The 27642-nt window shown below is 51.2% G+C and overlaps 2 protein-coding genes across 2 annotated transcripts in view; both read right to left on the reverse strand.

Annotated features, from left to right (window-relative positions):
• itga8 (integrin, alpha 8) overlaps positions 1-4073 on the reverse strand; it is a 51283-nt gene extending 47210 nt beyond the window's left edge. The window contains 2 exon segments of the mRNA XM_049026299.1: positions 3278-3411; positions 3793-4073. Coding sequence (XP_048882256.1) covers positions 3278-3411; positions 3793-4022 — 364 coding nt within the window. The 5' untranslated portion in view covers positions 4023-4073.
• Positions 4074-9454: 5381 nt separating this feature from the next.
• mindy3 (MINDY lysine 48 deubiquitinase 3) lies at positions 9455-27604 on the reverse strand. Its single transcript, XM_049025549.1, has 16 exons — positions 27070-27604; positions 26864-26981; positions 26545-26624; positions 26031-26091; positions 25653-25832; positions 25314-25365; positions 24489-24603; positions 24180-24253; positions 24008-24087; positions 23507-23577; positions 22238-22318; positions 16959-17031; positions 14668-14740; positions 13555-13642; positions 13050-13121; positions 9455-11436 (listed from the first exon to the last, which is right to left on the reverse strand). The coding sequence occupies exons 2-16, from the start codon at positions 26955-26957 to the stop codon at positions 11287-11289; spliced, it is 1344 nt and encodes a 447-aa protein (XP_048881506.1). The 5' UTR covers positions 26958-26981; positions 27070-27604; the 3' UTR covers positions 9455-11286.
• Between the last annotated feature and the right edge of the window lie 38 nt (positions 27605-27642).

Here is a 27642-nt window from a genome sequence, read left to right on the forward strand (position 1 = left end):
TATCAGGATAGCTGACAGCAGCAGCACGATGACACCGGATAAGTTATGAGTTAGGAAAGTGTCGCCCTTAAGAATGCGACTGATCCCCCAAGAAAGTTTTTAAAATGGAAAAATAGCAAAGGAATCACAAATATCAATGCGAGCCTCTAATCACACTCACCCTGCGCCACAAACGGGTCATGGGGAGGGCAAGATTTCTAATTTCACTTTTTTTTAAAGCATATTTTTAAAACACATGGCCGACAGAAGGAGCTGGCAAGGTGAATCCTGGCTGCTGGAGGCTTCGGCGATTCCAGGGCAGAACCAGACAGGTCCAGAATGTTCCTCAGACACGGCTCACACTTCATTAAGAATAATAAACGTGTAAATAATAGCCACGCAGGGCCCCCCGCGTGAGACCAGGCCTTTAACAGACCCCCCGTTAGGGGAGGACGTGGAACTGCACCACCTCGTAAAAGTTAAAAAAGTGGAGAACAGTGAGCGAGCCGGGCCCCCCCCGAGCGAGTCGGAGGCCCTCTGACAGGTGCAGCACCGTTGGGGCTTGGCTGTGCGCGTCACCGCAGTGAGTCCTGGGCGCTAATGAGCGCGAGGCGTCCGGAGCACCGTTGGGGGGCGGCTGGACAGACGGCCGAAGCCATTATGACTAGGAGAGGTGAAACAAAACAAAGCAGAGGAGGGGGGCCAGCATTTTAATTTAATTTTCATGTAAAGTTTTCAAGTGCGTGCTGGACGCCAGGAGCTGGGCGCTGTTCCGCACGTCTGCTGTTCAGCTCCCAATTCAATTCGTTCCTTGGTACGTCCTGACAGAGGCTGCAGGGGACCAGGAGTTCTTAGATCTGTCCTCTGGAGATGACAGGGAACCCCGGAGGGGTCAGAGCTCGGCTGCACATCGGGTGGCCAGGATTCATTTCATGGTTTAACCGGTGACGCGCCCAGAAGTGGGTGGGTAATGTAGGTCTGAGGGAGAAGGTGTGCTGCATGCATTTGGGTGGCGGGGGTGTCCTCTGTCACTGTGCTGCATGCGTTTGGGTGGCGGGGGTGTCCTCTGTCACTGTGCTGCATGCGTTTGGGTGGCGGGGGTGTCCTCTGTCACTGTGCTGGCTGCATTTGGGTGCCGGGGGTGTCCTCTGTCACTGTGCTACATGCATTTGGGTGGCGGGGGTGTCCTCTGTCACTGTGCTGCATGCATTTGGGTGGCGGGGGTGTCCTCTGTCACTATGCTGCATGCATTTGGGTGGCGGGGGTGTCCTCTGTCACTGTGCTGCATGCATTTGGGTGGCGGGGGTGTCCTCTGTCACTGTGCTGGCTGCATTTGGGTGGGGGGGGTGTCCTCTGTCACTATGCTGCATGCATTTGGGTGGCGGGGGTGTCCTCTGTCACTGTGCTGCATGCGTTTGGGTGGCGGGGGTGTCCTCTGTCACTGTGCTGCATGCATTTGGGTGGCGGGGGTGTCCTCTGTCACTGTGCTGCATGCATTTGGGTGGCGGGGGTGTCCTCTGTCACTGTGCTGCATGCATTTGGGTGGCGGGGGTGTCCTCTGTCACTCTGCTGCATGCATTTGGGTGGCGGGGGTGTCCTCTGTCACTGTGCTGCATGCATTTGGGTGGCGGGGGTGTCCTCTGTCACTGTGCTGGCTGCATTTGGGTGCCGGGGGTGTCCTCTGTCACTGTGCTGCATGCATTTGGGTGGCGGGGGTGTCCTCTGTCACTGTGCTGCATGCATTTGGGTGGCGGGGGTGTCCTCTGTCACTATGCTGCATGCATTTGGGTGGCGGGGGTGTCCTCTGTCACTGTGCTGCATGCATTTGGGTGGCGGGGGTGTCCTCTGTCACTGTGCTGCATGCGTTTGGGTGGCGGGGGTGTCCTCTGTCACTGTGCTGCATGCATTTGGGTGGCGGGGGTGTCCTCTGTCACTGTGCTGCATGCGTTTGGGTGGCGGGGGTGTCCTCTGTCACTGTGTTTCATGCATTTGGGTGGCGGGGGTGTCCTCTGTCACTGTGCTGCATGCGTTTGGGTGGTGGGGGTGTCCTCTGTCACTGTGCTGCATGCATTTGGGTGGGGGGGGTGTCCTCTGTCACTGTGCTGCATGCGTTTGGGTGGCGGGGGTGTCCTCTGTCACTGTGCTGCATAAGTGTGATGGGGTCAGTGCCCACTTAAGACATGGGTCACAATATAGGAGAGAGAAAGACAGTCAGAACCCCCCCTCCCCCAGCCCCCCAATGGGCTACCCATACTATCTAATAAAAAACAGACACTCATACCATCTACCCTGCAGCCTCTGAAGTTCAAATGATTCCCCATGTGTTCACAGCCACTCGCCGGTGCCCCCACCCCCAACCCCCTGAGAACGAACCTCCGTAAAAAAGCAAGCCAGACCGCAGGACCGCAGCAGCACCCACGCACACATAACGACGTCACATGCAGCCACCGTAGCCAAACACAGGGTCAGGGGACGCAGCCAGCCTCAGTCCCTGATCTACTCACCATCACCCTTCAATCAGCTGATTTCAAAAGCCCCCCCCCCCCTGCACGCTTAGTTTTTCTTGTTAGCCAAATTCCAGCGGCCAATAATGAGCTGACGCTCCTCTGTGCAGCACCCCAAACAGGTCAAGGGAAAATGCAGAACAGCTTTCAATAAAGGTGAATGCCCTTCAAGGCGAAGTAAAAATGCACCCCCGGCTTGCTTCAGTTTTCCCGACAGGCAAGAAGAACAATGCGCTGAAATCAAAAGTCATGCCAGAAACTTCATCCCAGTAGCTCATAAATTACCTCGTACGAGCACACCCACGCGCACATGCATATAACACACACACACACACACACACACACACACACACACACACACACACACACACACACACACACTCGCTAAGCCACATGTATCTGAAAACCACTCTACTCGTAATTCTGCCGAAACCTCCAGCTCTGAGATCAATCATCTGCTTCCTAAGAGCTTTTAGCGCTGTAAGATGTGCACGTTTAAATGCGGCACTAAAATTATCAGACGTCTTATGCAACAAATGAAACTTTAATCAGATATCCAGCAACTAAGAAACAAGAACAGCGCCGGCTATCGCAGCCCATCCCTTGAACCTGAATACATTTTAAATACGTCTTGGAGGTCAATTAGGGACCCTCATCCTTTAACAAAATCAAAACAAGCACATCGCCCCAAGGACACACAAATCCGCTCATCATTATGGTACATTCTGTAGGAGAGCAAACTAAGCCAAAGAAATGCAGAGACGGTACAGGAGTCCGGACCGGAGCGCACTTACTGGACGTATCGAAGGGGATCTGGCGGCAGGCGTTGGAGTCCGCGGCTGGCCAGGGGCAGTAATACACCGCGCCTCCTTCCACTATCCCAGGCTGAGAGGTGTTTGCTTTTGGAGCCCCGACCAAGACGCTCATGCTGGGGAAACGGGCCAAAAGATCGATCCGATCAGTTTCGTGTTAGTTGATATGATGAATGAGCATGAATCGGTGCAGGAGGGTAATGCGGACCAAACCGCGCTCCAAGTCAGATAAAAGCTTACAGGTGCGATGAGAGGAGCAAAGAGCCCCCTGTATCTCACATATGCTCCTTATAAGTGAAGTCTAAAGGAAAGAATGTATTTGTTTCTACAAACTTTCGACAGAAATAGATTTGATATGCATGAAGGTAATTAAATTTCACATCTGTCTAGCTTGCCGTAAACACTGTTGAAAAAGTAACTATTAACCTCATGGTTTTAATACAAATTAAATAATCTCGTGAGTGAAAAAGAAAACCCTGCAAAAAAACCGCACTTACACGTTTTTGTCCGGTGATGGTTGATGAAAGTCTACCGAATAGCCAAAGTAACTGTTCCGGGGACCGCTGTAAACGGTGGGCTTCTCCAGGTCCAGATTAAAGGCAGCTACTCCCAGTAACACCGGAGCCAAAGGAAAAAGCGCCCGAAAGGTGCCGGTCCACATGGTGAGGGCTGCGGTGAGCCCGGGTGTCTCCGATGGCGGGTCAGACAGCCGCAGCGCCGCTCGCATCCATCCAGTGCAGCAAGTCCGCCGCCGCGCACCTAATGCGCCGCTTAATAGCGCAGCCGGCAGCTCAGCGCCGCTCCCCCGGCGCGTCACCCGGCGCAGCCTTTTAAGGGAAACCGCCGCCTTTCTGCACCCTGATCCTATACCCTCTATACCCTCAGCATGTGCAACCTATATTATCTTATACGCGTGTTCCTATACACTCAACATTTATCGCTGTTATTCTGAAAGCCTTTCAATACAGGCATCCTTAAATCTATACAGCTTTTCCTAGCACATTTTCTATAAACTAGTTGTACGATTATATTCCATATATACTTCTGTACACATATTCTACACATATGCGCATAGTCTGTCGTACAACTTCCCCCCATCCGATCGGATGAAACACTAATTACTCTCAATACCCGGACCTTCAAAGCCTACGCCGTTTACACGTTTTTCCTCCACACGCTTATAAAATTGGGTTATTTCCAAATGGATATAATTAACTACAATTACGAGAGTAAGACGTCTAAAATTAAAGGAAGGTATGCACGCCTGCACGTGCACTAAACACAGGTCGTGTGTCAGAAAACCGAAGCAGAGCAGGATTAACACGTGTGTTTAAAAAACTAAAAATGTACCCGAAGTCACCTTCAGATACGAACTTGCGAAACCGAGACACAAAATGTGCTGTGACTGCAAACAAATGCTTATTAGCAGTAAGTGAGAGGAGAGAGCTTTTTAAATAAAACCTGAGACCATTTCTAGTTTAATTTGACACTATGTTAATCGCAGAAAGAGCTTTATAATATTACATCACAGTCAGACAGCCCGTTCCATTCCTGGTCACTGGTGTTCGTACTATGGACCAGAATTATGTGTGCACCCATGAATAACAGTACAACTTATAACTTATAAATAAAGAGTTAAAAACGTGCAGACAGTGACATTTATATTTGGATGGGAAGTGCCTGAATGCATAACCTGATGTTAGTATATTTTCAAAAGTCTAACAAAGGTTGTCAGACGCATATTCCATTTCAGCGAGACTCTGCCTAATCCAGGTTGCGACGTAAGTGAAATCATGAGGGTTTTACAGCTAAGGAGCAGACACGCTTCTTGGTTCTTATGTTAAGGGCTTTAGCAGCCTTCTGGGACTTTTGTGTAGTAAAATTCATGTGGCACAAAACAGTGAAAGCCTGATGTTTACAAAATGCAAAGGGAGAAGGTTAGCGGAGGATCACATTCAATCAGAGGATCAGCCCTTCAAGTCAAGCGAGGTCAAAATATTGAGAAACAAAAAAAAGGAAATAAGATTTTTTTTTCCAACTAAATACATAATCCAACGGCGATCCATCTTCCAGACGCTGATCCTGTTCAGAGTCACATACAGCCCAGCTTGAGTAGCTTAGGCCACAAGTCAGCAATGTCCCCGGATGGGATTCCAGTGCCTTGTAGGGAAACCTTAACCATAAGTAACCAACCAAAATACAACAGGGTAAAGACTTCTGGCACTTTTACTTTTTTGATTGCATTCACAGATTTTTATAAAACTGAGGTTATCCAAATGGGGACCTGAAGAAGTGTCCCCACAAGTAAGGAAGTTTCAGGTTTTATCGCACTTTGGGGACATTTTGGTCCTCAAATGTGATCTATGCAAACACACACACACACACACACACACACACACACACACACACACACACACACACACACACACATTGTGTTCGTGTCTCCATATCTTTGTGGAGACCGTCCATTCATTTCTATGGCAGAAAACCTAATAGCAGCAATGACCTTAAAGGGCCAGAGGCAACATGTGTACCTCACATCAAAATAATAATAAAAAAAAACAGCACAGACACTCTGGGGCGGGGGGGGGGGGGGGGGGAGCCACCCCCATAAATATAACTGACCCCTGACGGTCAACCCAATCGAAATATTCTGCAGCTTCACTGACCAAGAGACATGATTCACGCAAACTTGTGAGTAAATGAATGAAACTGTATGACTCTGTGAGGTGTCTGTTCAGACCAGCAAAGCCTGCATGCATGTAATGGTCAAACAGCCTTAATGCCCTTCGTATAATGACCTTGTGTGGGAGAAAATGCTTTCTAGTGTAGAAACGGGATTCATTGACTATCAGCCGGGACACTGGAGTTGTGGGCAGCGGTAGTTCAAGGATGCGCTAATCGGAAGAGACTCCCAGGGAGACCAAAACAAACGGAGGGCCACAAACCGCCCCCCCCTTGGCGTGACCTTGACACGGCCAGGTGGAAGTCATCAAAAGTGCCCACCGGGACGCAGCAAACGGCGGTATCCAGGCATCTGATGACTCACCCCCACCCCATGGTCTGAGCACGCACAGCTGATGGTCCTCGGGCAGAACGTTATGGTAAGGGAGGGGGCCCTGGCATGGGAATGCGGTTTATGTATGCTTACATTTCTGTTTGGCCTATGAATTGTGTGTGTGTGTGTGTGGGGGGGGGGGCATGGAGGTGTTTCTGAGAGTCGTCACAGTGGATCTGAATCCCCACACCATCTTCTGTGTGTGTGTGTGTGTGTGGGGGGGGGGGGCATGGAGGTGTTTCTGAGAGTCGTCACAGTGGATCTGAATCCCCACACCATCTTCTGTGTGTGTACATCTTGCATGTTCTCCGTGTTTTTTTTTTTAAATATAATGAAGAAATTAACCTTCTGCACTTTCAGTGGAGTTTATCAGCACAGTAACTGTCATGTGAATATTTAAAAAGTATTTATCTGCCATAGTTTCTCTTTAGCGTCTGCCGGCTATTTTAAAAATCCTGTTATTTTAACAGTGCTGTTAGGGCTCAGGACAATTTCACTGAGGTTTGGCATCTGTGCAGCTTTCTGTATCTGCTCCACTGTCACCCGAATTCCTGCCTCCCCATACTGTAACCAGCTGGTTTTACTGCGAAGCATCCTACAAATCTCACTCCAACATTGATGCGCGCAACAGAGATAACAAAGGTGACCCTGTGTAAAAGGCAAATAACATAGAATCAGGTTCTCTTATATTAGCACTGCCCATCAATTCTTTCATTTCTTCTCTACAGAACTGCAAAAAAATCTCAGTTTTCAAAAATCGTTGTAAAAATCTCTTAATGCGTAACACTAAACCACCAATTTCTGTAAGACGTTCAGCCTGGGATGCGTTTAGAGGATTCTGAATTTACCACAATTACATCATCTGTTACTAGTCTCTGAAGTATGCCAATTCAGTTACATGCCATGAAAACAAAACACAAAAATACTGTTTTCTGCATTGATCCAGTAGGGCCACTGTCAAAGATAATTTCGTCAAAGTCTTTTTATTCACCAAAGAAGAATTCAATTCTGCCACTTTACAGGAGTGAACAGGTTTTAGCAGATTTATTGGATCAATAAATTTTTTAGGCTGCGTCCCTAGAAAAAGGCTTTGTCACTAAGGATAGCAGGACTGGTCTGCAGAAACTCACTGTCCACCATGATGACCGCCATGGCCGGACACAAACAGTGTGGGGGAGAAGGATGCAGATCAGTCTCCAGAAGTTGTGGGTTCAAACCTCACAAGATAATTCCTGCTGATAGGCCTGTGACCTCACGGTACTGAGAGGGAATAAACCTGCAAGATATTCAAGTCGGCCAGGATCAAAGTGTCCGCTTGGCAATGAAACGATGATGATCGAGTCTAGCGAGTATGTGGAGCTGGTCTTTCATGTCTGCTGCCGGTACTTAAAGGCTTTGCTCTTGTTTGCAAATCTGGTACCGGACGTAGGGACGTACCCAAGCGGTACTGGGTGGGTAACCTTGTAGTGGTGCTTCCTTGATGCGCTGAGCCAGTTCCAAGCACTTCCGAAGTTTCACACGCAACCCTGCATTCAGCTTTGGATTCCAAACCTTAAAAATGGCGCATCTGTATTGGATCGAGGTCAGCAGGGAGCAACAAGAATGATTCCATAAGGTACAGGATTTAGCGTTAGCACCACTTGATCTCCTTGGTCTGCAGCAGAGGTGACAGGGAAGACAGGGAACGGCTACAGAGAATCCTGCAGGATCACTGCTAGATCTGTAAGAGCAGGACCTTCATGTGTACTCCAGCCATGCAGAGGCTTCCCTCCGCCGGCCCACACTGATCTGCAAATGAAAGGGATGCTCACCACACTACCGCAAACAGCCATCAGCTGAATCTGGCAGTCTTGATGGAGACAGCTGATTTTCTGAGGTCGCTGTTCCCATTCCATCCTTATTCCGCTGCTCTGGAATAACAAGGCTGTGAGCTTAATGCACTCAGTTATGTCTCAGAAGTCACTGAAGGGGCCGCATGGCAAAGCCAAACTGTTGTTTTCACCACTTGTGTCGTGTGAATTGCTCTCCGTTCCGGTCTCAGGTGTTGAAAGTATAAGCAGCATCACGGGAAGCTTGGTGCCGAGCGGCATCCCGTGTGCTGACCGAGACTCACCCCCTTTGGCCCATTGATCCTCTCTTGTTAGCTTGAACAGGGTTCAAGTGAGAAATGCTCCCACATTTCCAGCCACTTCAGCTCTTATCATGCCACTGCTTCTATTTTCTTTCTTACCGTGAGGAAAGGGCATTTTGTCCTCCATATCTTGTTATCCTGCATAGTCTCCTTCTCTCTGACAGGGCCATGACCCTTTCCTCTTCTGAAGCCTTCCATCCACACCTAGAAGCCCAACTAGCCTTGGCTGAAAGAGCAAAGCATGTCTGCTACGTTGATGCAACGAAAGCTGATTTTTGCTCGTTTCTTAGCTTCATATATGGAATGTTTCTGGAAGGTTGCTGATATTTCTTGAGCTTTTTCTCCTCTCACGCTGCAATCCCAAGACTATTGCCTATTCTTGGCAAACCCACGGGAGAGGTCGTGCACTTTCCCAGAGGTCGAGCATTATTTTTCTACCTATTTTTTCCATTCTCAAATGGACGAACAGAGGGGTCACAGACACAATTCAGGTGATAATCCCACCCTGCTCTCATTCTCACCCTAGTGGGTGACTTGTGGGGTCCATCACCACTAGAGAAGCCATAAAAATCAGCTTATTCCTAGGTCAGTAGGTGGAATCATCACCACTACAGGTGGCCGTAGGTTTCAATCAACCCTCACCCAGGCGTGTACCGTGTATTTCTTGTCTGGCTCTCCATTATTTCATGTGGGACCTACTGCGGAGTAAAGGTGCTGACCCAAACGAAAAGCACTGTGCCATTTCATGCGTGTGTATGTACCGGGATGGATCGCCATGCGGTGCAGGGCAGACCCAAACAGAACCAGAAATGCTGCTGGACTGGGTAGATGGGTCACCGAAAGGAAATAGCTGGGAAAAGCAGGACTCGTGGATTAAAAAACCAAACAAATCACATTAGATTGAGGAGATGGATGTTAAACCACTTTCTGAACAGAACAGGACACTGGTGGTAAGCGACACACTGAAATGTTCTAGGATGTGAATGTACCGTTTAATTGAAGAACACACTTTGTTTTAAGTGATTACATAATGTACTTTGCGTGCCTGCAATTTATCTTTCGTTATTACTATACTTTCTGAAAGAGACCATTACATTTTGCTAATTAAGATTCCAGTTTTGCTTACACTGACAGAGGAGCCTAGAATAATGGGAAAGATGCCTGCAGAGGGCCATCGTCATCGTACAGCCAGTGCCAGAGCTAAATGGTAAATCACAAACTGTAAAACTTCACCTTCATGTACACAGAAGACCTAAAATGGAGACATTAAACCAACATCTTATTTCACGTTTACATTTTAGCGGTTCAGATCTTTTTCTTCACTGGAGGAACATAAGAAAACCAAGTGTGAGTGAAAAGGTCCAGCTTCAGCAGGCAGGGTAAACCTTTCACAGCCTCCATTAGCTTCCAGATGAATATTCAGGGCACATTTACCCAAGAGACAAAAACAGATGCAATGTCCTCATACGGACACACAGTATAACATGATCTGAGTTTCCCCCCCTGCTGGCCCCAATACGATGATATTAATCTCCAAACACTACAGATAAAACCTTAAGATAATGTACATTAAAAACCACATGAACAGTAGAGTACAGGGGAAATTAATCCATCTTCAGTCCCTATAAAGATGTCAAACATGAAAAACATTTAAAAAAAAGTTTGCCATTTCAGTAGTGACTATATACCACTAAGTGGACCAGCTCAAATGTGTTTTCACTTTGTGCACTGTGTGAATATGTATGAACGTGTGGCAGACCTGAAAGCCCGAGCGTGCGGGAGAGGTAAGAGAGCACCTCCGTCACTGCGCATCGCGCTTGGGTGACTGGATTGCAGTTAAAGTAGGGGTCACACACACCTCAACAAATCATGGGGGAGGGGGGAAAAAAAAAAACTCAAAAAGTTTATTGTGGGAAAGCCAGCAGGACCAAAATAAATTAAACTGCAGGTGCAGTGGGTCATGACATAATGCGGATTCATCATGCAGAAAATAAATAGATGGACAAAGGAAAAAAAAAAAACATCACAACCAACGCTTTTAGTGATCACGGAAAACTGATTATTAATATTTACTCCCGAATTCACGGCCGGTGTCCCCGCCTCGCAGCTCACCTCCATCACACTCCGGGCAAGCGAGGGAGTTCACTACCGCCCCCTCCACAGCGCCGCTTGTAAACCACACAAGCCGCCTGATTCATGTGCTCATCCTCACAGGCCCAACGAGCCCGACAAGAGGCTCGGGTCACATGGTCCCACGGCCGGGCCAGTGGAAGTGTGTTAGTAGTGCGAGTCGACCTGAACGCTGCAGGGCACCGGGGTACATTTCAGCAGGATAAACGCTTCTGCGCTAAATGCAGTAAACGGATCGAATCAGGCGACCGAAATATCCACACAAAAGAGGAAAAAAGGTAGGAAGGATGAAGGTTAAACACAGAACGAGCCCTTTAGGAAGGGGGAGGGGGGGGAGAGAGAAGACAGGACACTGGGTCAGAGAGGCCAGGGTTGAGAGTCAGACAATAATCTAGTATAGTGTTTCCCATTCAGGTCCTTAGGAACTTACTGCTGGTCCATGTCAGACAGTCCACATTTTTGCTTCCCCCTAGCTAGGTAGGGAGCAAAAACCTGGACTGTCTGCGGGTTCTCAAGGACTGGACTGGGAAACAGTGATCGAGTAGATAAGGACGTGTAGGTACAGCTTGGGTGTCGTGGCAGGCAGTCGGCTCAGGGCCAGGAGAGCCTGCTTGCTTCCGGGTAAAACTACAGCATCCGTACACGGCGGGGGGGAGGGGGGGGGGGACACAGTTAGTTCAGCGACGGGGATCGGTCTGTGGTCCAGAGCAGCTCGATGTATGGCCACTTGGTCTGCAGGCAGCGCTTGATAGGTGTGTCGTCCGTCCGCACCATGGGGTCCTCGAACCCTAACACCAGTACGGTTCCTTCCACATAGGCCACCTGGCAGAGGGACAGAATGGCCACAGAGAGAGGGGTGTGATGAGGCAGTTTGGGCAGGAGGGGGTCGCGGCCTCTCATCAAGGCCACAGCTAACAAGACCGACTTAACGAGAAGAAATCCGATAGCAGGTCGCCGGCCTCGTACCATCAAATTAAACCACCGCCCCCTGATTACTTCCACGTGGGAGGGGATTGGATGGCTGCACACACGCGTTACGGACATCGCATACAGACACAGGCTGAGGGGTTTCCGCAGCTGAAGATGCCAGGACCCAAAATTCAGACAAAGCAGAGCGGCATGGCATCAGGACATACACCGTGGCCCTGCCCCGACCCCCTAGCAGCCTGTCTCAAGGACTTCATGCCCACCTCCTCCCACAGCCTGGCCTCCCATGCAGCCAGTGGCTCAGCCTTTACTGGTAACCCCTTAATAACCGGTCATTACGGACTGATGAGAGGGCCGAGCAAACATAACCAATGATGTCACCGTATTAAAGGCCGTGCTTCCCGGCACCTCCTACCCAGCTGGGGCACAGCTGCCGTCCAGATAAAGGCTTGCCTGTGTTCCAGCTGTTTATCAGGCATGGGCTGTGCAGGGTGACGGGCACCAGGAGCACACAGGCATCAGGGACCGTCCTGCTACCTCGGCGATGATTTATGAAGGGTCATACGGGGATCACGTGCCTGGATAGAGTGTGGGAGAATGAGGGCTGTCCTGGAGCTCCCAGTGACACGGAGTCAGCAAAGCTCATCTGGGGGGGGAGGGTTGAGCTCCTGAAGACCCCCCCACCAGGCCATAAGCACTGAGTCAGAGCAGGAGCTGAAACACCCAACAGCCCCCCATTTTCAGACGCCGATACCCGAGTGTCAGCGCAGATGAAAGGCCCAGTGCAGCATTAACAAGCGAATATCCAAGTAAAGAAGTGGATCTAGGAACCATTACACACGGATAATAGGATATAGGTGCACTTATTATCAGATTAATACTGGCATGCGTGGTCTTGGTTAACGTGGGGGGAGTTTAAAGCAAACATTTGTGGTGAGCATGTCTCCCCCTGAGAGCCAGGGAATCCAAAAATCCTTAGAATGTTTTGTGTTTACCGCTGGCTGTTAAGATTCTCACACGTGGCTCTGCCCTAGAAGCAAAACATCAGCCTATATTAAACAGAGCGGAGACGGCTGTAGCAGATGTGTCAGCAGAAGAGAGAAGAGGCAGTTCAGAGCTATACTGCCGAAACCCTCCGCGGAAACGGAGCATCCCATAATATATTTAGCGGGCCAGCCAGGGTCGGACTCAATCTTCCTGTCGGAGGTGATTAGCTGTGTGTCAATCTCATCAGCATCCAGACTTCCTCTGGGAGAGGGTCAGAGGTCAGGCGCGCAGGAAACACGCCCCAGAATGCACTGCTTGGGGTACGACTGGATCTGGCTCTTCTCTACAGGACGGAGGAGCCCAAATTACTGGGTCAAACTGTGGTCAACAGGCTGAGACCTCTTAGAATAGCTTCATTTCTCCTTGAGTAGCGACAGTCAGGTGTGAAATCACTGTCAAGCAAAAAGCAACGCGACAAAGGTATAACAACGGGGGATGCGTGTACCGGGGGGGCAGCTTACCTTCTCATTGTGGTTCGACTGCTTAAGCCCGTTGTAGTGATACACTGGAAAGGAGTCTGGGATTCCGGTGTCCTGAAAAGGAAGAGGCAGGCGCGTTTGTCGATTTATTTTATGGTCAGCGGGCGGATATGAGGGTGCAGACAGCTTAGGTAAACATTTGCAGGGCGCCCTGGGAACATGGCGTTCTGCGGCACAGAAACCAGTAACTGCTACCCAGTGTCGTACACTCCCCCGGCACACAGGCCCTGCTGCTCGTGCCAGGGCCCAGTATCGCAGACATCGTTAATATCATCGTTACTTTTTTGGCTTGGCTAACAATCCAAAAAATGCAGAGCAACTTTTAAGGTAAGTTTGGTGCACTGAAGCAGTTTAGGGGAAACTGGGCTCAAGGGTACGACTGCAGAACCACCCCAAGAATCAGAACCAGGCTCAAATGGTCGCCCCCCCTCCCCCACCCCCCAGCACGCGAGTGAGCAGACGCCGCAGAAGTTGCCGTGGCCAGTACCTGATCGGGGAAGAACTCCAGTAAGAATGGCCCCAGTAACACGATGCCCAGTCCCTCAGGGTCCAGTTTGCTCTTCATGAGGTTCACACTGGAAGAGAAACCGTCAGATGGCCAGAGGTAAACAAGCCCATTTAGGAGGCGAGGTCATGTTGTCTCAGCGCACGTTTCCAACGTACACAGAGGCAGCGTGATCCATCTCAGCTTTATTTCCCTCATTACACAGGCTTCGCGTCTTTCTGATGCTAAATATAACTGTTGACGGAAATTCCTGGAAGTTTGATCATTGTTCAAAAGCTGAGAGAGAGATAAAACAGAGAAACTCCTTTTAAAGACAAATCTATTAGCCAGCATTGCCCTGCCCCACCTTTGCCAATTAACTAAGCTGACACCATCCAATGGTGATGATGGAATGAATCCATGGAAACAGGACGAATATGACGGGGAGGGTTTTGCTGAAACCGGCGGGAAGAGTGGGCCGGGGTAGGCTGTCAGAGCTGCTACTACATGGATGCTATCAAATTCAGATTTCATACTGAAAATATATAATTGGACTGTTAATTAAATCATACACACTGATGAGCTCAAACACTGAAGGGAAGCCTGGGGGCCAAGGCTGGGAGCCTGGGGGCCGAGGCTGGGAGCCTGGGGGCCGAGGCTGGGAGCCTGGGGGCCGAGGCTGGGAGCCTGGGGGCCGAGGCTGGGAGCCTGGGGGCCGAGCACATGCGAAGAGAGCCACAGCCTGCCCAGTCTACACTGGGGCTCTCCCCCAACATATCAGCTGAACGCCAGTAGAACACCTGCTCCCAGACCACCCCGATAACCAGAGTGTCTGCTCTGATGGCTCTACAGACAGTGAAACTTCAGCAGGGGGGCCTTCAGCACAGGCCCTAGGCAGTAAAACCAAAGGCTACTCGTCTACTGCCCCGATCACAACCTGCATTTCAGAGCTGTGATAGACACCAGCATCTCAAGAACATCCCGGGGGAGCATCTAAACCACTGATTTGACAAATACTACAGGTCCAAGCATCAGAGTTTCTGCATTTGCGGGGACCTTTGGCACCCGATGACAAGAACGACACGTTACGGTGTCAGGCTGGAGGGGGCGACTTACTACTCTGGCTCAGAGACGAGGTCCAAGGCCTTCAGCACGTCCTCCAGCAGGGTGTCTGGGATGAAGCCATTATCTGCAGAGGAAAAGAAGCACGGGAAGAGAAGCTGAGTTTCGGTTGCTACTCGTTCCTTGAAGGGCACATCCGGCCTGTTCTGGGGCTGCAGCTCAGGTCGCTGCCAGGTCGTCCGGGGCTTGCGGGCTGAAGCCTCATGACATTATCGCACGGAGACTGAACTGGGAGCAGGTAGAGGGTGAGAGCCAGCTGGAGCACGCCTTCACCGAGGCGGACCGACCAGAGGCACTCTCAGCGGCCTGAGAATCACTCCTGACGTCCGTTTGGCTACCGTTGCACACAGCATGACAGATTTTATTCCATGAAACTAGACAGCTAGACTGTAATGAGGCCTCTGACCTTTTCTGCACTGCCTGTGAACCTGGTCCTATAGCCAAGGGGGGGCTTTAGTTCAGGACATCTCAGCTTGCGCAAGTCACCCCAGTGTGACACCTCTACTGGGAGAACCCAGTCCAAAGGAAGCAGAGAGGCTCTGGAAGGGCCCACATTGTTCCCATAAACACAGGAGACAGAAGAATGTTGTTTACTGCTTTAGAAGAGGTCCCTCGTGGGACACCCCCTGAGGATGAGACACCCACCGAGCAGATGGAAGGAAACGCACTAAAGGGGATGGCTTCACTGAGAACATCACTGTCAAAGTTCCGCGTGGACATTTCTGCAGGGCATGAGGTGAAGGCTGAGCCCAGTCACTATCAAAAATGTGAGGCATGGTTGGAGAGATGTGCGGTTCACATGGGCAGCTGGGAGTGATTAAGGTAAAAACCGCCTTCATGACCTAGACCAGGGGTGCCCAACTCCAGTCCATTTTTGGGTTTCCCCTCATTTAACACGCCTGGTTCAACTCCTTGTGCTAATTACCACACCGCTCTTGAGCTGAACCATTTATGGTGGAACAGGGAAAGAACTAAACTACACAGGACTCCGGCCCCCCAGGACTGGAGTTGGGCATCCCTGACCTACACCAACGGACATAGCAGCATACCACCGGGCTGGTCTGCACTGGTCAGGCCCTTAGCGAGCCTGCGACCAATGCAGCTCTTCTGTTTGTCTCCATGGTGTAGTGATAGCGACCTCATATTTCATGACTCACCCTGGCCAGACCAACCCCCCCCCCACCATATAAGCAGAGGGAAGTAATTAGGGAACAGCTGTGAGGAGTATGGCTCGTAGCCGGGCATACAAACAGCGACGTTTACATCAGGGCCTTGCTAATGTAAACACGCCATGCGGCTCATGGTGGGACACAGCGGCGACCCCTAGGGGGCACCAGGAACATAGCAGCTCAGCTGTGCCTTCAGGTCTAGGTTATGCACTCTCAGGAAGTTCTGGATTGGCAAGATTAAGAATTAGAAGCCGGGCCCCTCTCTCTCTCTCTCTCTCGCGCGCACAGAGCCGGGCCCCCCTCTCTCACACAGAGCCGGGCCCCCCCCCTCTCTTTCTCCCTCGCGCGCACAGAGCCGGGCCCCCCTCTCTCTCTCTCTCTCTCTCTCTCTCTCTCTCTCTCTCTCTCTCTCTCTCTCTCTCTCTCTCTCTCTCTCTCTCTCTCTCTCTCGCGCGCACAGAGCCGGGCCCCTGTCTCTCTCTCTCTCTCTCTCTCTCTCTCTCTCTCTCTCTCTCCCTCCCTCGCGCGCACAGAGCCGGGCCCCTGTCTCTCTCTCTCTCTCTCTCTCTCTCTCGCGCGCACAGAGCCGGGCCCCTGTCTCTCTCTCTCTCTCTCTCTCTCTCTCTCTCTCTCGCGCGCACAGAGCCGGGCCCCTGTCTCTCTCTCTCTCTCTCTCTCTCTCTCTCGCGCGCACAGAGCCGGGCCACGCACGGAGGGATGTGGATTAGCCTCATTAGCATGGCACGCTACTCGGTCACGTCTCAGTAAACAGCTGCAGATCGTCTGATTAAAAGAAAAGGATATTTAACAAAAAAAAACACCATGAAGAAGAGGACCGGGTCACTCAGAAAGGCGCCCAGCCCCACGGCCTTATGCAATAAGATAGCAGAAATCCTCTTAGCATTAGCAGACAGTTGACTCAGCTGTGAGGGAGAACCTCAAACCCCCCCCCCCCCCTCCATTTCCACTCCCATTGGGGGGGTATGAACGTAGCAGGAGACCATTACCTGCCTGCAAGAGGCACTGGGTTGCAGGACGAGCTGTCACACCGACCGAACGGGTCAAAGCACCTGCAACCTGGGCTGGTGTGGAGCCACGTTAGTTGGAGAATCTCACCTTCTGGGTCGAACGTCTGGAAAACCCTCCTGGCTTGTTCTGATGGCGATTCCGGGGCTACCAGTGCCATTTCCTGGAAGGGGTGATAAAAGCAGGGAGGAGACTTCAAGGAGAGAAATGAACTGGGGGGGGGGGGGGCAAAGTGGTAAGCCCTCCCAGGCAGACCCTGACAGAAAGCTGCTGGGGAGAGTTCAGGCACTCAGCGCTCTGTCCCCAAGCCCACCCAGCCTGCGGCTGGAGGCAGATAATGCGACATTACCCAAGATGCCCAGTAGGGGGCACTAAACAGACGGTCAAGCAGTCCAGTGTAAATGTCAAGCCCCGACGGACCATGAACGAGAGGCCTCTGCATGCAGACTGCAGAAAAGCCAAACTGGACAAACAAAGGCGAAGCCATTGCTCATATCTGGTTAGTTGGGAGCGGGAGACAGTCGATGAAAGGGAACCCAATGCCCCTCCGCTCAGGCATCTGCAGGTAATGAACCCTAGATTGTCACAAACTGAGCCGGCAGGGAAACGAAAACCAAGCGCAGAGGGAAAATATTATTGCAGCTTTTATCAGTCACAAAACCAAACAAACATGAAAAATTTGCCGAATTTTAAGAGGATATCTGGAGAGCAACTGATTACGGTAAGGATCTGGGGGGCGGGGGGGGGGATCGTATCTCACTACGTTCAACTGTGCCGGATTAAGCCTGCTGATTTCCTGGGCCTGGTGCTCAGAGCCCCACAGGGTCCTTCACTGGCACACTGGGACATGGAGATGGAGGAACACAGAGAGAGGCTCTCGGGCATGGTTGGGAGATGCTTCTTCTGTCCCCTTTGACAATAAGCTCAGGAGGAACATGTTCCTGTCCGGACCTTCGGGTTTCACAGCTGGCAGCAGGCGGCCGAGAGAGAAGGAGCCACGGCTGCCGGTGGTCAGAGGGAGGGCGCTCCCAGTGCGAGGGCGCTCCCAGTGCGAGGGCGCTCCCAGTGCGAGGGCGCTCCCAGTGCGAGGGACTTCCTGTGGGCTTTGCGAGGGCATCTGCTCAGTCACACGCACACAAACCCATGGCACCAAGTGTTAGGGCTATGAGACTGTAAAGGCAGCTGAAGCTTAAAGGACAGGATATGGGAGCTGTAGGGGGTAGCTAAGGGTAATGAAGGTATTACAGAAACAAGCACTGAGCAAAGCCCTCACTGAGGTCGGACCGCAAACCGCATGTCTGCTACAGGAGATCAGAGCAAGGGCAGGGGGCATGGTGCACGAGTGCAGCCAGTAAGCACCCCCACCAACCACTGCTGAGAAAACAGACACAGGGCATCATGGCAGTCTCCCAGTTGCATGGCAACGGACCCCCGGCACGTGTCTAGGAAACACACCCGAGGCGAGAGATGGGGCCAGAGCACACACACCTCTGTTTATTGCTCCTGTCCCACGACAGGAAACAAACGCAGCGGGTTCTCGATGTAAAAGCGAGCGCCCCTGGATTTCCGCGCACTCCACCAGTCACCAGGAGGAAAACAAACACGAGTGAACACAGGCAGACCACCGACATCCAGCCTCGAGAAACACGATACCAGCGAGCGACGTGGGACCGTGCTCCGCTGGAGGACTCGGGCACCGAGCCAACACCCACCTTCCAGAGAAGCAGCACTCTACCTGAATATAATTCAACTTCCCAAGCCGATGAAGAAGGCTGGATTTGTGGAAGAAAATTTTAAAAATCAATTTAATAGCTCTAGTTAAGCACTTAGAATAAAAGTGTAACACACAAGGTTTTGTTTGTAAGGTGAGATTTGAAAAAACAATCCACTGCTAAAAAGAAAGAGAAATGTTCACAAGAACATAGAACAATACATTCAGATCCAGAGAACCACATTTCTGAAAACGGCACTGCGTTCTGTCAAGAACATGCATGGCCACAATGTCAGCGAGCCGGGAGGAGAGCTGCTGCCATGAGGCAGCCCAAGAGAAAACCACAGCTCTCCATTCCTCCGATACTGACAAGCCGCAGGTTAACAGCTGGCAGAGGACCGGCTCTGAATACCTGAGCATCTGCGCCCCAAAGCCGGGCCTCTGGGGGCAGCCCAAAGAGGGGAGATCGGCCGGCCTCTCGTAAGCTAACAGAGAAGCTCTGAAGAAGCACATTTTTTAATGCTGCAGCCATGCAATAACCAAACTGTGCTGGAAGCGAGAACAGCTCAGGCATTACTCAGCCGTCTGGAAATAGAACCGGCCCGCCGTTACCCTTAAATGGCAATGTTCTGCAAATCTCAGCTAGCCATTTCTGCACGGACCTGAAGTCTGAGCACGGGGATGACGCCACACTGTGTACTCCTGTGCCGTTACACCCTCACCCCCCGCCGTCAGGGCAACATAAGACCAGCAGATAAACAACCAACTGGTAGTCGACTCGTGTTCTCTCACTGAAGGCACACACTTCATGTATTATAAAAAGGCTACAGGCAGTAGAGCTATCCCGCAGGTGACTGTGCCCAGGAGGAATGTCGTTGGACCTTTGAGGTAGACTACTGGTTAAAATACTGGTAGAGAAAGTAAGTCTGTAAAAGTGGGTGCCTCGCAAAGTAGAGGTATCAGATTTTACCCCCCCATCAGCCTATCCCTGTAGGACCCTTTAACTTTCCCCATACATGACAGCTCCACTGAGCTGCAGTGGCTTCCCTCTATCTGGGATTCCCATCGAGCAGTGAAACAGACGCCACTGTGATTCCCGACTGTCCTGCTCGCACCGGCTCTCCTTCACGCTCCTGGATCTGGCCCTTCCCTCCGTAACCTTATATCTAACCCAGAGCACCAGCTGGGAAGCGGCGAGTCCTCAGTGCGTCTGGTCTGGTCCGGTGCCCCCCCCCCCCCGCACACGCTTGTCTGTCCCGTCTTTGTTACAACGCAGCTGAGTGCTGGGAGGAGACCGTGTACAGAGATGGTAGGCTGTCTGCTCCCTGCTACTGCAAGGCGTGTCTCACTGTCGGCCGTCTGACAGCTAAACAGTGCCGCATGATTAATGGTCTGTCTGCTACCAAAGTGGCTTCCGAAGGGACTGTGGTGTATCAGTAGGACACAGACACAGACCCCCCCCCCACCCCCCACCCTGATATGCGGTTCTGTCTCCTTGGCCACAAACCACCCTCATACACCGTCCACACTCCCTAATTCCAGACACCGACCTCTTGCTCCGAACCCAGGTTAAAGCTAAGAGTCCATGAATGGATATTCCTTCACTGCCGCCCCCCTATACACCCCCCCTGGCCTTTCTGGAGGTCCACAGCAGACCCCGAGCTGGAGAACCTCAGGCGGGGTTCAGATGTGACAGAATCTGTGCGTCCCGCTCTGCTTGCAATGGGAGCATTTCGCAGCATCCAACTGGGGGGAGTGGTAGGGGGGTGTCATCAGAAGGCTTTGGTCGACTTCCCCGATTCCTCAGCCGGTTTTCCCATCAGGAATGAGTCAGGCCGCCTCGGAGGTCAGCAGGAGCGTACGGTCCCGCGCGGTACAAGCTCTCGCTACCGCCTGCCACTTCAAAGGGGAGGAAAGGGAGCAGCAGGGACCTGTCCTGGCGCATCCATCTTTCTGCGCCTTTGTCCCGCCGCTGTCACGATACACGATCGGGCTGCATTATCCGGCTCGCCGCTTCACTGAAAGGCCGTGTGATGCTGCTATTCATTACCGCCGCCCCGGGTCGGGAAGGACCCGCCTGGGCCCGGCTGCTTCCTCCCCACCACTACTCCATTGTGTAATCAAATGGGACACACCTTCGGGGAAACCCAAAATGTCAGGGAAATTCTCTCACATTTTACAGGTACCGATGACAGCAGATCAGCAGCGGCCAAGGCTGGAGAGAGAGCACAGCCAGCTCATGCCCTCAAGAGAGAAAGCCGCGAGTCTCTAACCGACCCCCCCATGCAAGGCCCCCAGCGGTGCAGATCACCGTCACGGACTAGGCGAGCAGCGGAACGGCACACGAGGTTTAACATCCTGTGACTAAGTGAGCCTCTTAAGCGCTTGGCCATCGACACCGTGACGCTAAGGACACCAAAACCACGACTCTGGTATTCTCACCGGCCGCGCCGAGGGGCCGCCTCGGAGGGCCGCCTCGGAGGGCCCGCACCAGAGCCGGACCAGGCTCCAGCGGGAAAAACTGAAACAGATGGGAGGCGCCCAGATCATTTTTCCAAAATGGAAATGATTCTGTTGGTCACCTGGGGGCACAAACAGGAATTCTCAAAAAAAACCCACAAGTATTAACTTTAATCAGTATCATATTCTGAAGACACAAAGAATGTGTCGAGGTTATTAGGCAGGGGAGGCTACGCTATAGAAAGAGGTATTTATAATATGTCTGGAATTAGGCTTACTCCTAACCCAGAAAGCTCATAGAAAATCATTTAGAAAAAAAAAACAACCGCAGTAAAGGACAGGGGGTTTCTTACAAAAAAAGGAAAAGAAAAAACACACAGTTAAAGCACACAAACACATGACACAGTGAAATGGCCAGGTTACCCCGAAGCTAAGCCTGCTCCTGAGCTAGACAGGTACAGACAAACGAGGGTCACTGATGTATCACCCACTTTGATGTGGGGGCTGCATGTTCCCTAAGATGAAACCCCAGCACAAGCAGAACAGCAAGCATCTGATCTCTTGCACGTTTTCATATGCAGTAAAGGTATGGCTGTTACGCTCGTGTTAAGTTAATCCTGGACCGAGCCACCACTGCCAGTGGTCTGTGGAATGGACTGTTTATCACCCTCAGGAGCTACTCAAACATGCAGACTGGCCCAGCAGGCGGGTAGACGGGAGACTGCCAGCCCTCACCAGTGACCATAATGAATATACCAACACGTCAGTGCTGATGATCAACCAGATTCACACCTCCTATCTGCACAGTTTTTTCACTGCGTTGTTTTTCCAGTGACACCACAGTGCCAAATTCAAGCCCTCCGAGAGCTCCGCTACCAAGGTCACCGCCCATACCGTCTTCTCGCGAACCGGAACCTTTCCAGCACCCTCCAAGGGGACAGACACATCCACATGTGTCACCAGTACAGGCGGATGCCCAAACTATCACGACACCCAGGACTGGCCAGAGAAGCAGAGGGTGACCTTGCAAGTCCAGCCATCTCCAAGGAAATGGTGCTTTTACAGAAAGTCGGAGCTTTAAAGCCATTAATGCACATTCTTCTGGGAATGCCAGAGGAAAGCAAAGAGACATTCCGATGCTGAGGGAAGGGCCAGCGTTCGTTTCGCAGGCAGGCGGTGTCCCATCGGATGAACTTACCTTGGTGAAAAACACAGAGAGGTGTGTCTCACTGCCAAGAATCCAAATAGGGAACTTGGGAGACTTCAGAAAGGCACCGACCTGCAAGAGCACAGAACGCAGGCAGATTTCATACCAGCGTAGACATGTGGATATACACACACACACAGGGCTGTAACATCACTGATTGTACTTTGGCATCCACTCAGACAGCCTGAAATAGATGCAAGTTAGCGACGTATAAAAGCTTTTATTAAATAAATAGAGACAGGTTTGTATGGGGAGTGTTTTCGTGCTGCATGGGGGAGGAGCCCTGGAGTCTGCCCAAATATAAAAGCCAGCCAAGCTGTGTAATGACGGACCTCTCCATCAACCAGACACCCAACTCTCATTAGATTTTAAAATCTGCTGAGAGATTAACTTGCCTAAAAACGCTTTGGCGGGGGCTGGGGGGGTTTGCACAACACTTACTTGCTAGTTTGTTTATCTGTCTGGCAGCATTACACGAGGACCAGCCAGAACTGTCTATTATCAGTTGACTTATTTCCAGCTGGTGTGATTTAAACACTCCTCAGCTGTTTTTATTAAATCCAGTAAAAATGGCACCCTGACACCAAGAGCACTGTTATAATGCACTGTAACAGAACATGCAGGTGACACTGGAATCCAATTAATCACAGGTTGTCGAGCCCAAGGCCCCTTCAGGAGATGCAATAAGTGGAAGGGAAAGGCAAGACAGACAGCATCGTGAGTGAGACATGATAGGATCCAATTCAGGTGCCACCAACGGCACGGCTACTGAACCCGCAACGTTTTACCCAAAATGCCCTGCAGTGTGACGCCCACCCCCCCCCACCCCCCACGTGTGCTCCTCCAAATAAGAATAGCTCAAACACTGGGGGGGCGGGGGAGGACTGAGCGGGGCAGTGAGGATCACCAGCAACACCCCCAGAGCAAATAACTGGCATTTCATACAGAGTGCTGCATTTCCTAAAAATACCAGCAGCCCCATTTTCCTCAGAGTCCCGTGAGCCAGAACTGGCAGGTTCTGAGAGCGGGGGGGCCACACGGCTCACTGGCTGAACATCTTACGCTGCCCCACCCGAAGTTCGAGAAACAGCTGGCAGTACGAGTGCATGTCATGGGACAAGGAAGCGCAGACAGTCAAAGGTAACCTATGAAGTGTGAAAGCTGGAAAACAGCTGGGCTCAGAGCACCAACCCTGGCCACACACACACCTGACTGGGGCTTGCCTCAAAGACAGAGAGGCAGATCCCCGAGGACTCATACCTTGCAGTAGCGTAGAGACTCCATCAGAGTGAGGAAGCCCACAGTTGCCTGCTCATGAATGCCGTGCAGCTCTGAAACAGTCAGGCCGGTTTGGAATTAAGGAAAGCAAGACAGAATCTGCAAGGGGTCCTGTTAACATTACGCAAGTTTCAAATATAAAAACCATGCAAAGTACAAATATAGAAACCATACAAAAAAAAAAACACACACAAATGTTTTTGTTCAGAAACTGTTCCACAAACACAAATAAATCCAAAGTACTGGACCACAAAAAAAAAAAGCTGCCCTAGCTGTCATTTATAGTCAAACACTGCCATCTAGTGGTTGAAAAGCACTAGACAACAGACCAAAATATCCTTTCTGCTGCTGTGATGCGCAATCAGAAAACCCAGAACCCCCTTAGAGCCTCTCAGGCAGACATCTGTGCATGCAGGCCAGAAGCTCCTTTTACTTCAGCATATTTAGAAATGACACCGACTCTACCAGAGCCACATCGCTTACTCATTCCAGAGCATTCTCTGTCTCCATCCCACACATTGGACACGGCGTGTCCGGTAACGAGCAGGTTGATTAGACTCTGACTGGAGAGAAACAGAGGAGAGAAGTAGATTAAGCCATGAAGAATGCATCTAAATGGGGAAAAAATACCAAAGGGTGTGTGGCCCGATCCTACCTCCCGTGGCCGTAGACCGGGTCAATCAGAGGCTCCAATGTGTCTTCAATTTCATTCTTTATGTTTTCGATGCCCTGGAAATCAGACAGTGAGCAGGGCTGATGAAGGCAGAAGGACGCAAAGGGCCAGGATGTTTGGCTTGGACTGAAGGTCACACGCATGGGATTTCAGCGTGTATGCTGGACTGGTGCTTCACTGGAGTTACACTGGAGCTGAAGACTAGGCCACTGCAGTTAGATGAAGCTGCAAAGCAGCCACCCACACGCTCCCAAAAACAGGCATCAGATGGCCCCCCCCCCCGGCACACACCTTAGTGAGTATGACGGAGTACAGAAAGAGCAGCACCCCAAACTTGTTCCTCCACATGTCATAGAAGGTCAGCACAGCTTCCTTCAGCTCCTCCACAGTCTTCAGGGTCCTCCTCCTGAAACAGGCGTCTGTGTTATTCATGTATGTTACTTTCAGCTGTGAGCCAAAGTCCCATCTCCCCTTAGGTTCCCCCAAAATCAGGGGCACCTGGAAAAAAGCCATGGGCATGAAGCCGCAGATCACGACTGGCAGATGACAAAACGGGAGTAGCCAATCAGTGCCCAGGAGGGCATCGGATAGGAGGAGTCGGAGCATGTCCAACCAATGGGACCTCTCTCTTACAGTTAAAAATGCGAATGTCAGCACTGATAAGTGTATTAGTGTTTCTGTGACTTGGCACAACTTATGTGCCAGCAAAACAGAAGCTTTTTACTGGAAGCATTCTGGTGAAACAACAACATGACAGATGTGGGAAAAACCGAGGGAATGAGCTGCTCATAGCCTCAGCTTACAGCTCTTACACAAACCATTAAATGCAGTATGTCATATTAATGGTGCATGTGCAACAAACTCCTCATCTGTTAGTATGCGGAGCTGCGTGTATAAATATGCAAGGTTGCATGTTTCAAAAATGTCATTCAACAAACTATACATAAAAAACAATGAATCCAACAAATTGTATAAGAATGGAATCATGGACCACCTGAAGGAAATACAAGTGAAAGACTTTCCACAGGCGATGGTGCTCGTGTGTTTGCACATGGGGCAAAGTGTGTGACACCGCATCGCGGGATGCGGCGTAGAAACCTGCGAGTGTTCACTTACTGAATGACGGAGTGAAACCGCTCAAAGCCAAGCTCGTCAGCCCCGAGAGCAGCTGGCCACACGCGCACACACACACAAGGGAAAACGGCATGCGTCAGAAAAACAGCGTGACCACAGGCCACAGGCACTGCACCACATCAGAGAGCAACTGCGATGGCAGGATGATTCCACCCCTTCAGTGCAATCAACATCGCCATTCTTAAGGTAACTGCTCAGCCAGCCATACACTGCCTTTTCATTAATAAGACATTTAAGGATAGTAACAATTCATCTTTAGATGCTGTTAATTCACATAAAACTTTTAAGTATAAAGCATAATGTCACGCAGGGGTCTCTCACAGGGTTGCTGGCCCTCCGTCGGCTGACTGGATGCTGGGTGGCCGTCTGGGATTTCCGAGTTCTCCTCCAGCGTCTTGGCTCTGGACCACACGGCCAGGCAGAAGGACTCGGACTTGTGGAAACAGGCGGTTTCCAGGATCTCACTGAGTGTGTGACAGAGGGCGGCTTTCTGTTCATCCTCTGTTGGGGGATGATGAAGAATGAGATAATGTCTTCAGTCCGGGCGCGGCAAACTCCGACATGGTCCATCGTAACGAGGTTACAGGTAAGTTTAATAAAAAAGAAAATCTCAGATAAAACAACTTCCAGTTACATAAAAATGTATATATAAACAGGAGCTAAGGATTTAATGTAGCATAACACTTAGGGAAAAATAACCTGAAATCTCTCGCCAGCTGGAGCCTTCGCAGTTAAACAAGACATTCTTCAGTAGGAAGGCCTGGAATGGGGTAAAGCAGTGACCATCAATAAACTGGAGCCAAAAATGACTTTTCACAAGACACCTGTCCATGGCAGAACCTCTTTAGAGGATATAAACACAGGGGGCCGAGCACCTAACCTCTCTACTTCATACAGCTAATGGTCAAAGCCACGACGACAAGCGGCCCGTCATCAAACACCTACCAGGAGCACAAGCACCTGGAGAAAGGGATCAAGCCGACCTGCGACTAGCTCATCTCCACATCAGTACTGTCATCACACAGATCACTGTACATACATATTAACATTAAACCACATAACGACTTACTCAACTGTACTCCAGGCCAATACGTGCTACTGTATTGTCCAGGAATATTACGGCTCTCTTTCATTCCAGTGACAAACTCATGTTCTCGGATATATTTTGATCGAGAGTTAAATGTTTCGCAGAACTTGCGTAGGTGAAGCACACCTGCACTGGGGCGATCACGGCACACGGTCCTCCCTCCAACTGCTCCAGCGCGCTGGGCTCCGTCTGGCTGAAGACAAACCCTTAAAAAACATTAAGGTACGGATTCATTCGGCATCACTCACGGATTTGTGGACAGCAATCGGGCTGGTTATAAACACCTGCAGGCCACACTCACAGACAGCTGTCACTGAGACGCCTCGATCTTAAGGGCACAGGGCGGGTAGGTGACACACGTATGATTGCTATGACAAACATGACAGGCAGGTGACATACGCGCTGGACAGGCATGACAGGTGCCCCGGGGACAGCAGATCCGTACCTTGCGTCCATCTCCTGAAGGGAGTCTCCGTCACGGAGCTGCAGCTCGGCCTTCCCCACACAAGTTCCACCAGGTCTTTGTTCACGTCGGTCATTTTCGTACCGGTTTAGGTACAGGCCTTAACGGCAGTTATACAAACACCGTTAAAACACAGACACACACACGGTAAGGCAGCGCAGCCTCGTCGGGCGCGGCCAGATACGGACAGCACGGATCCTCAGCTCCCCTCTGACGGCCACAGGCCGAGCGTCATCGGCCACACCGGTGTTCCCCGCGCGGCAGAATGAGGCCTCCCCGTCACGGAGAAGTGTCCACATATGTACGGGCGGCAACGCCGCAGCGGCCGGACAGCTAGCGCCGGGGGGCGACAAGGGCGGTCGCTCCGTCGAAAGTGGCTCCGGACGGCGCTTCGACTCGGTGCAGAGGAATGGGACTCCGGCGAGGGGCGACAAGGCGCTTTAAAAGCGCATCCGGACCGGCGAGCAGGATCGGGCCCGCCTCACGCAACCCGGCCGCAGAGCCACCAGGCCGAGCTGGAATTACCGCATAAAACCCGCCGAGCGCGATGACCGGGAGAGTCGGACTTCGCGCCAGACAAAAGGGCGAAATGACGGTACAGGCGCGGACGGAGTTTTATGTCACTATTTTATTCCAATAAGGCAGCATTGCTCTCGCGGACCTCAGTATTTACTACAACTACTACGAACGTGAGTAAGACGCCAGCAGCGCCCGGTGATTGGTCCAAATTTAGAGCGCCCCTCCCGCACATCACGGCGACA

This window comes from Brienomyrus brachyistius, chromosome 9 (genome assembly GCF_023856365.1).
Source record: "Brienomyrus brachyistius isolate T26 chromosome 9, BBRACH_0.4, whole genome shotgun sequence".
NCBI classification, from domain to species: Eukaryota; Metazoa; Chordata; class Actinopteri; order Osteoglossiformes; family Mormyridae; genus Brienomyrus; species Brienomyrus brachyistius.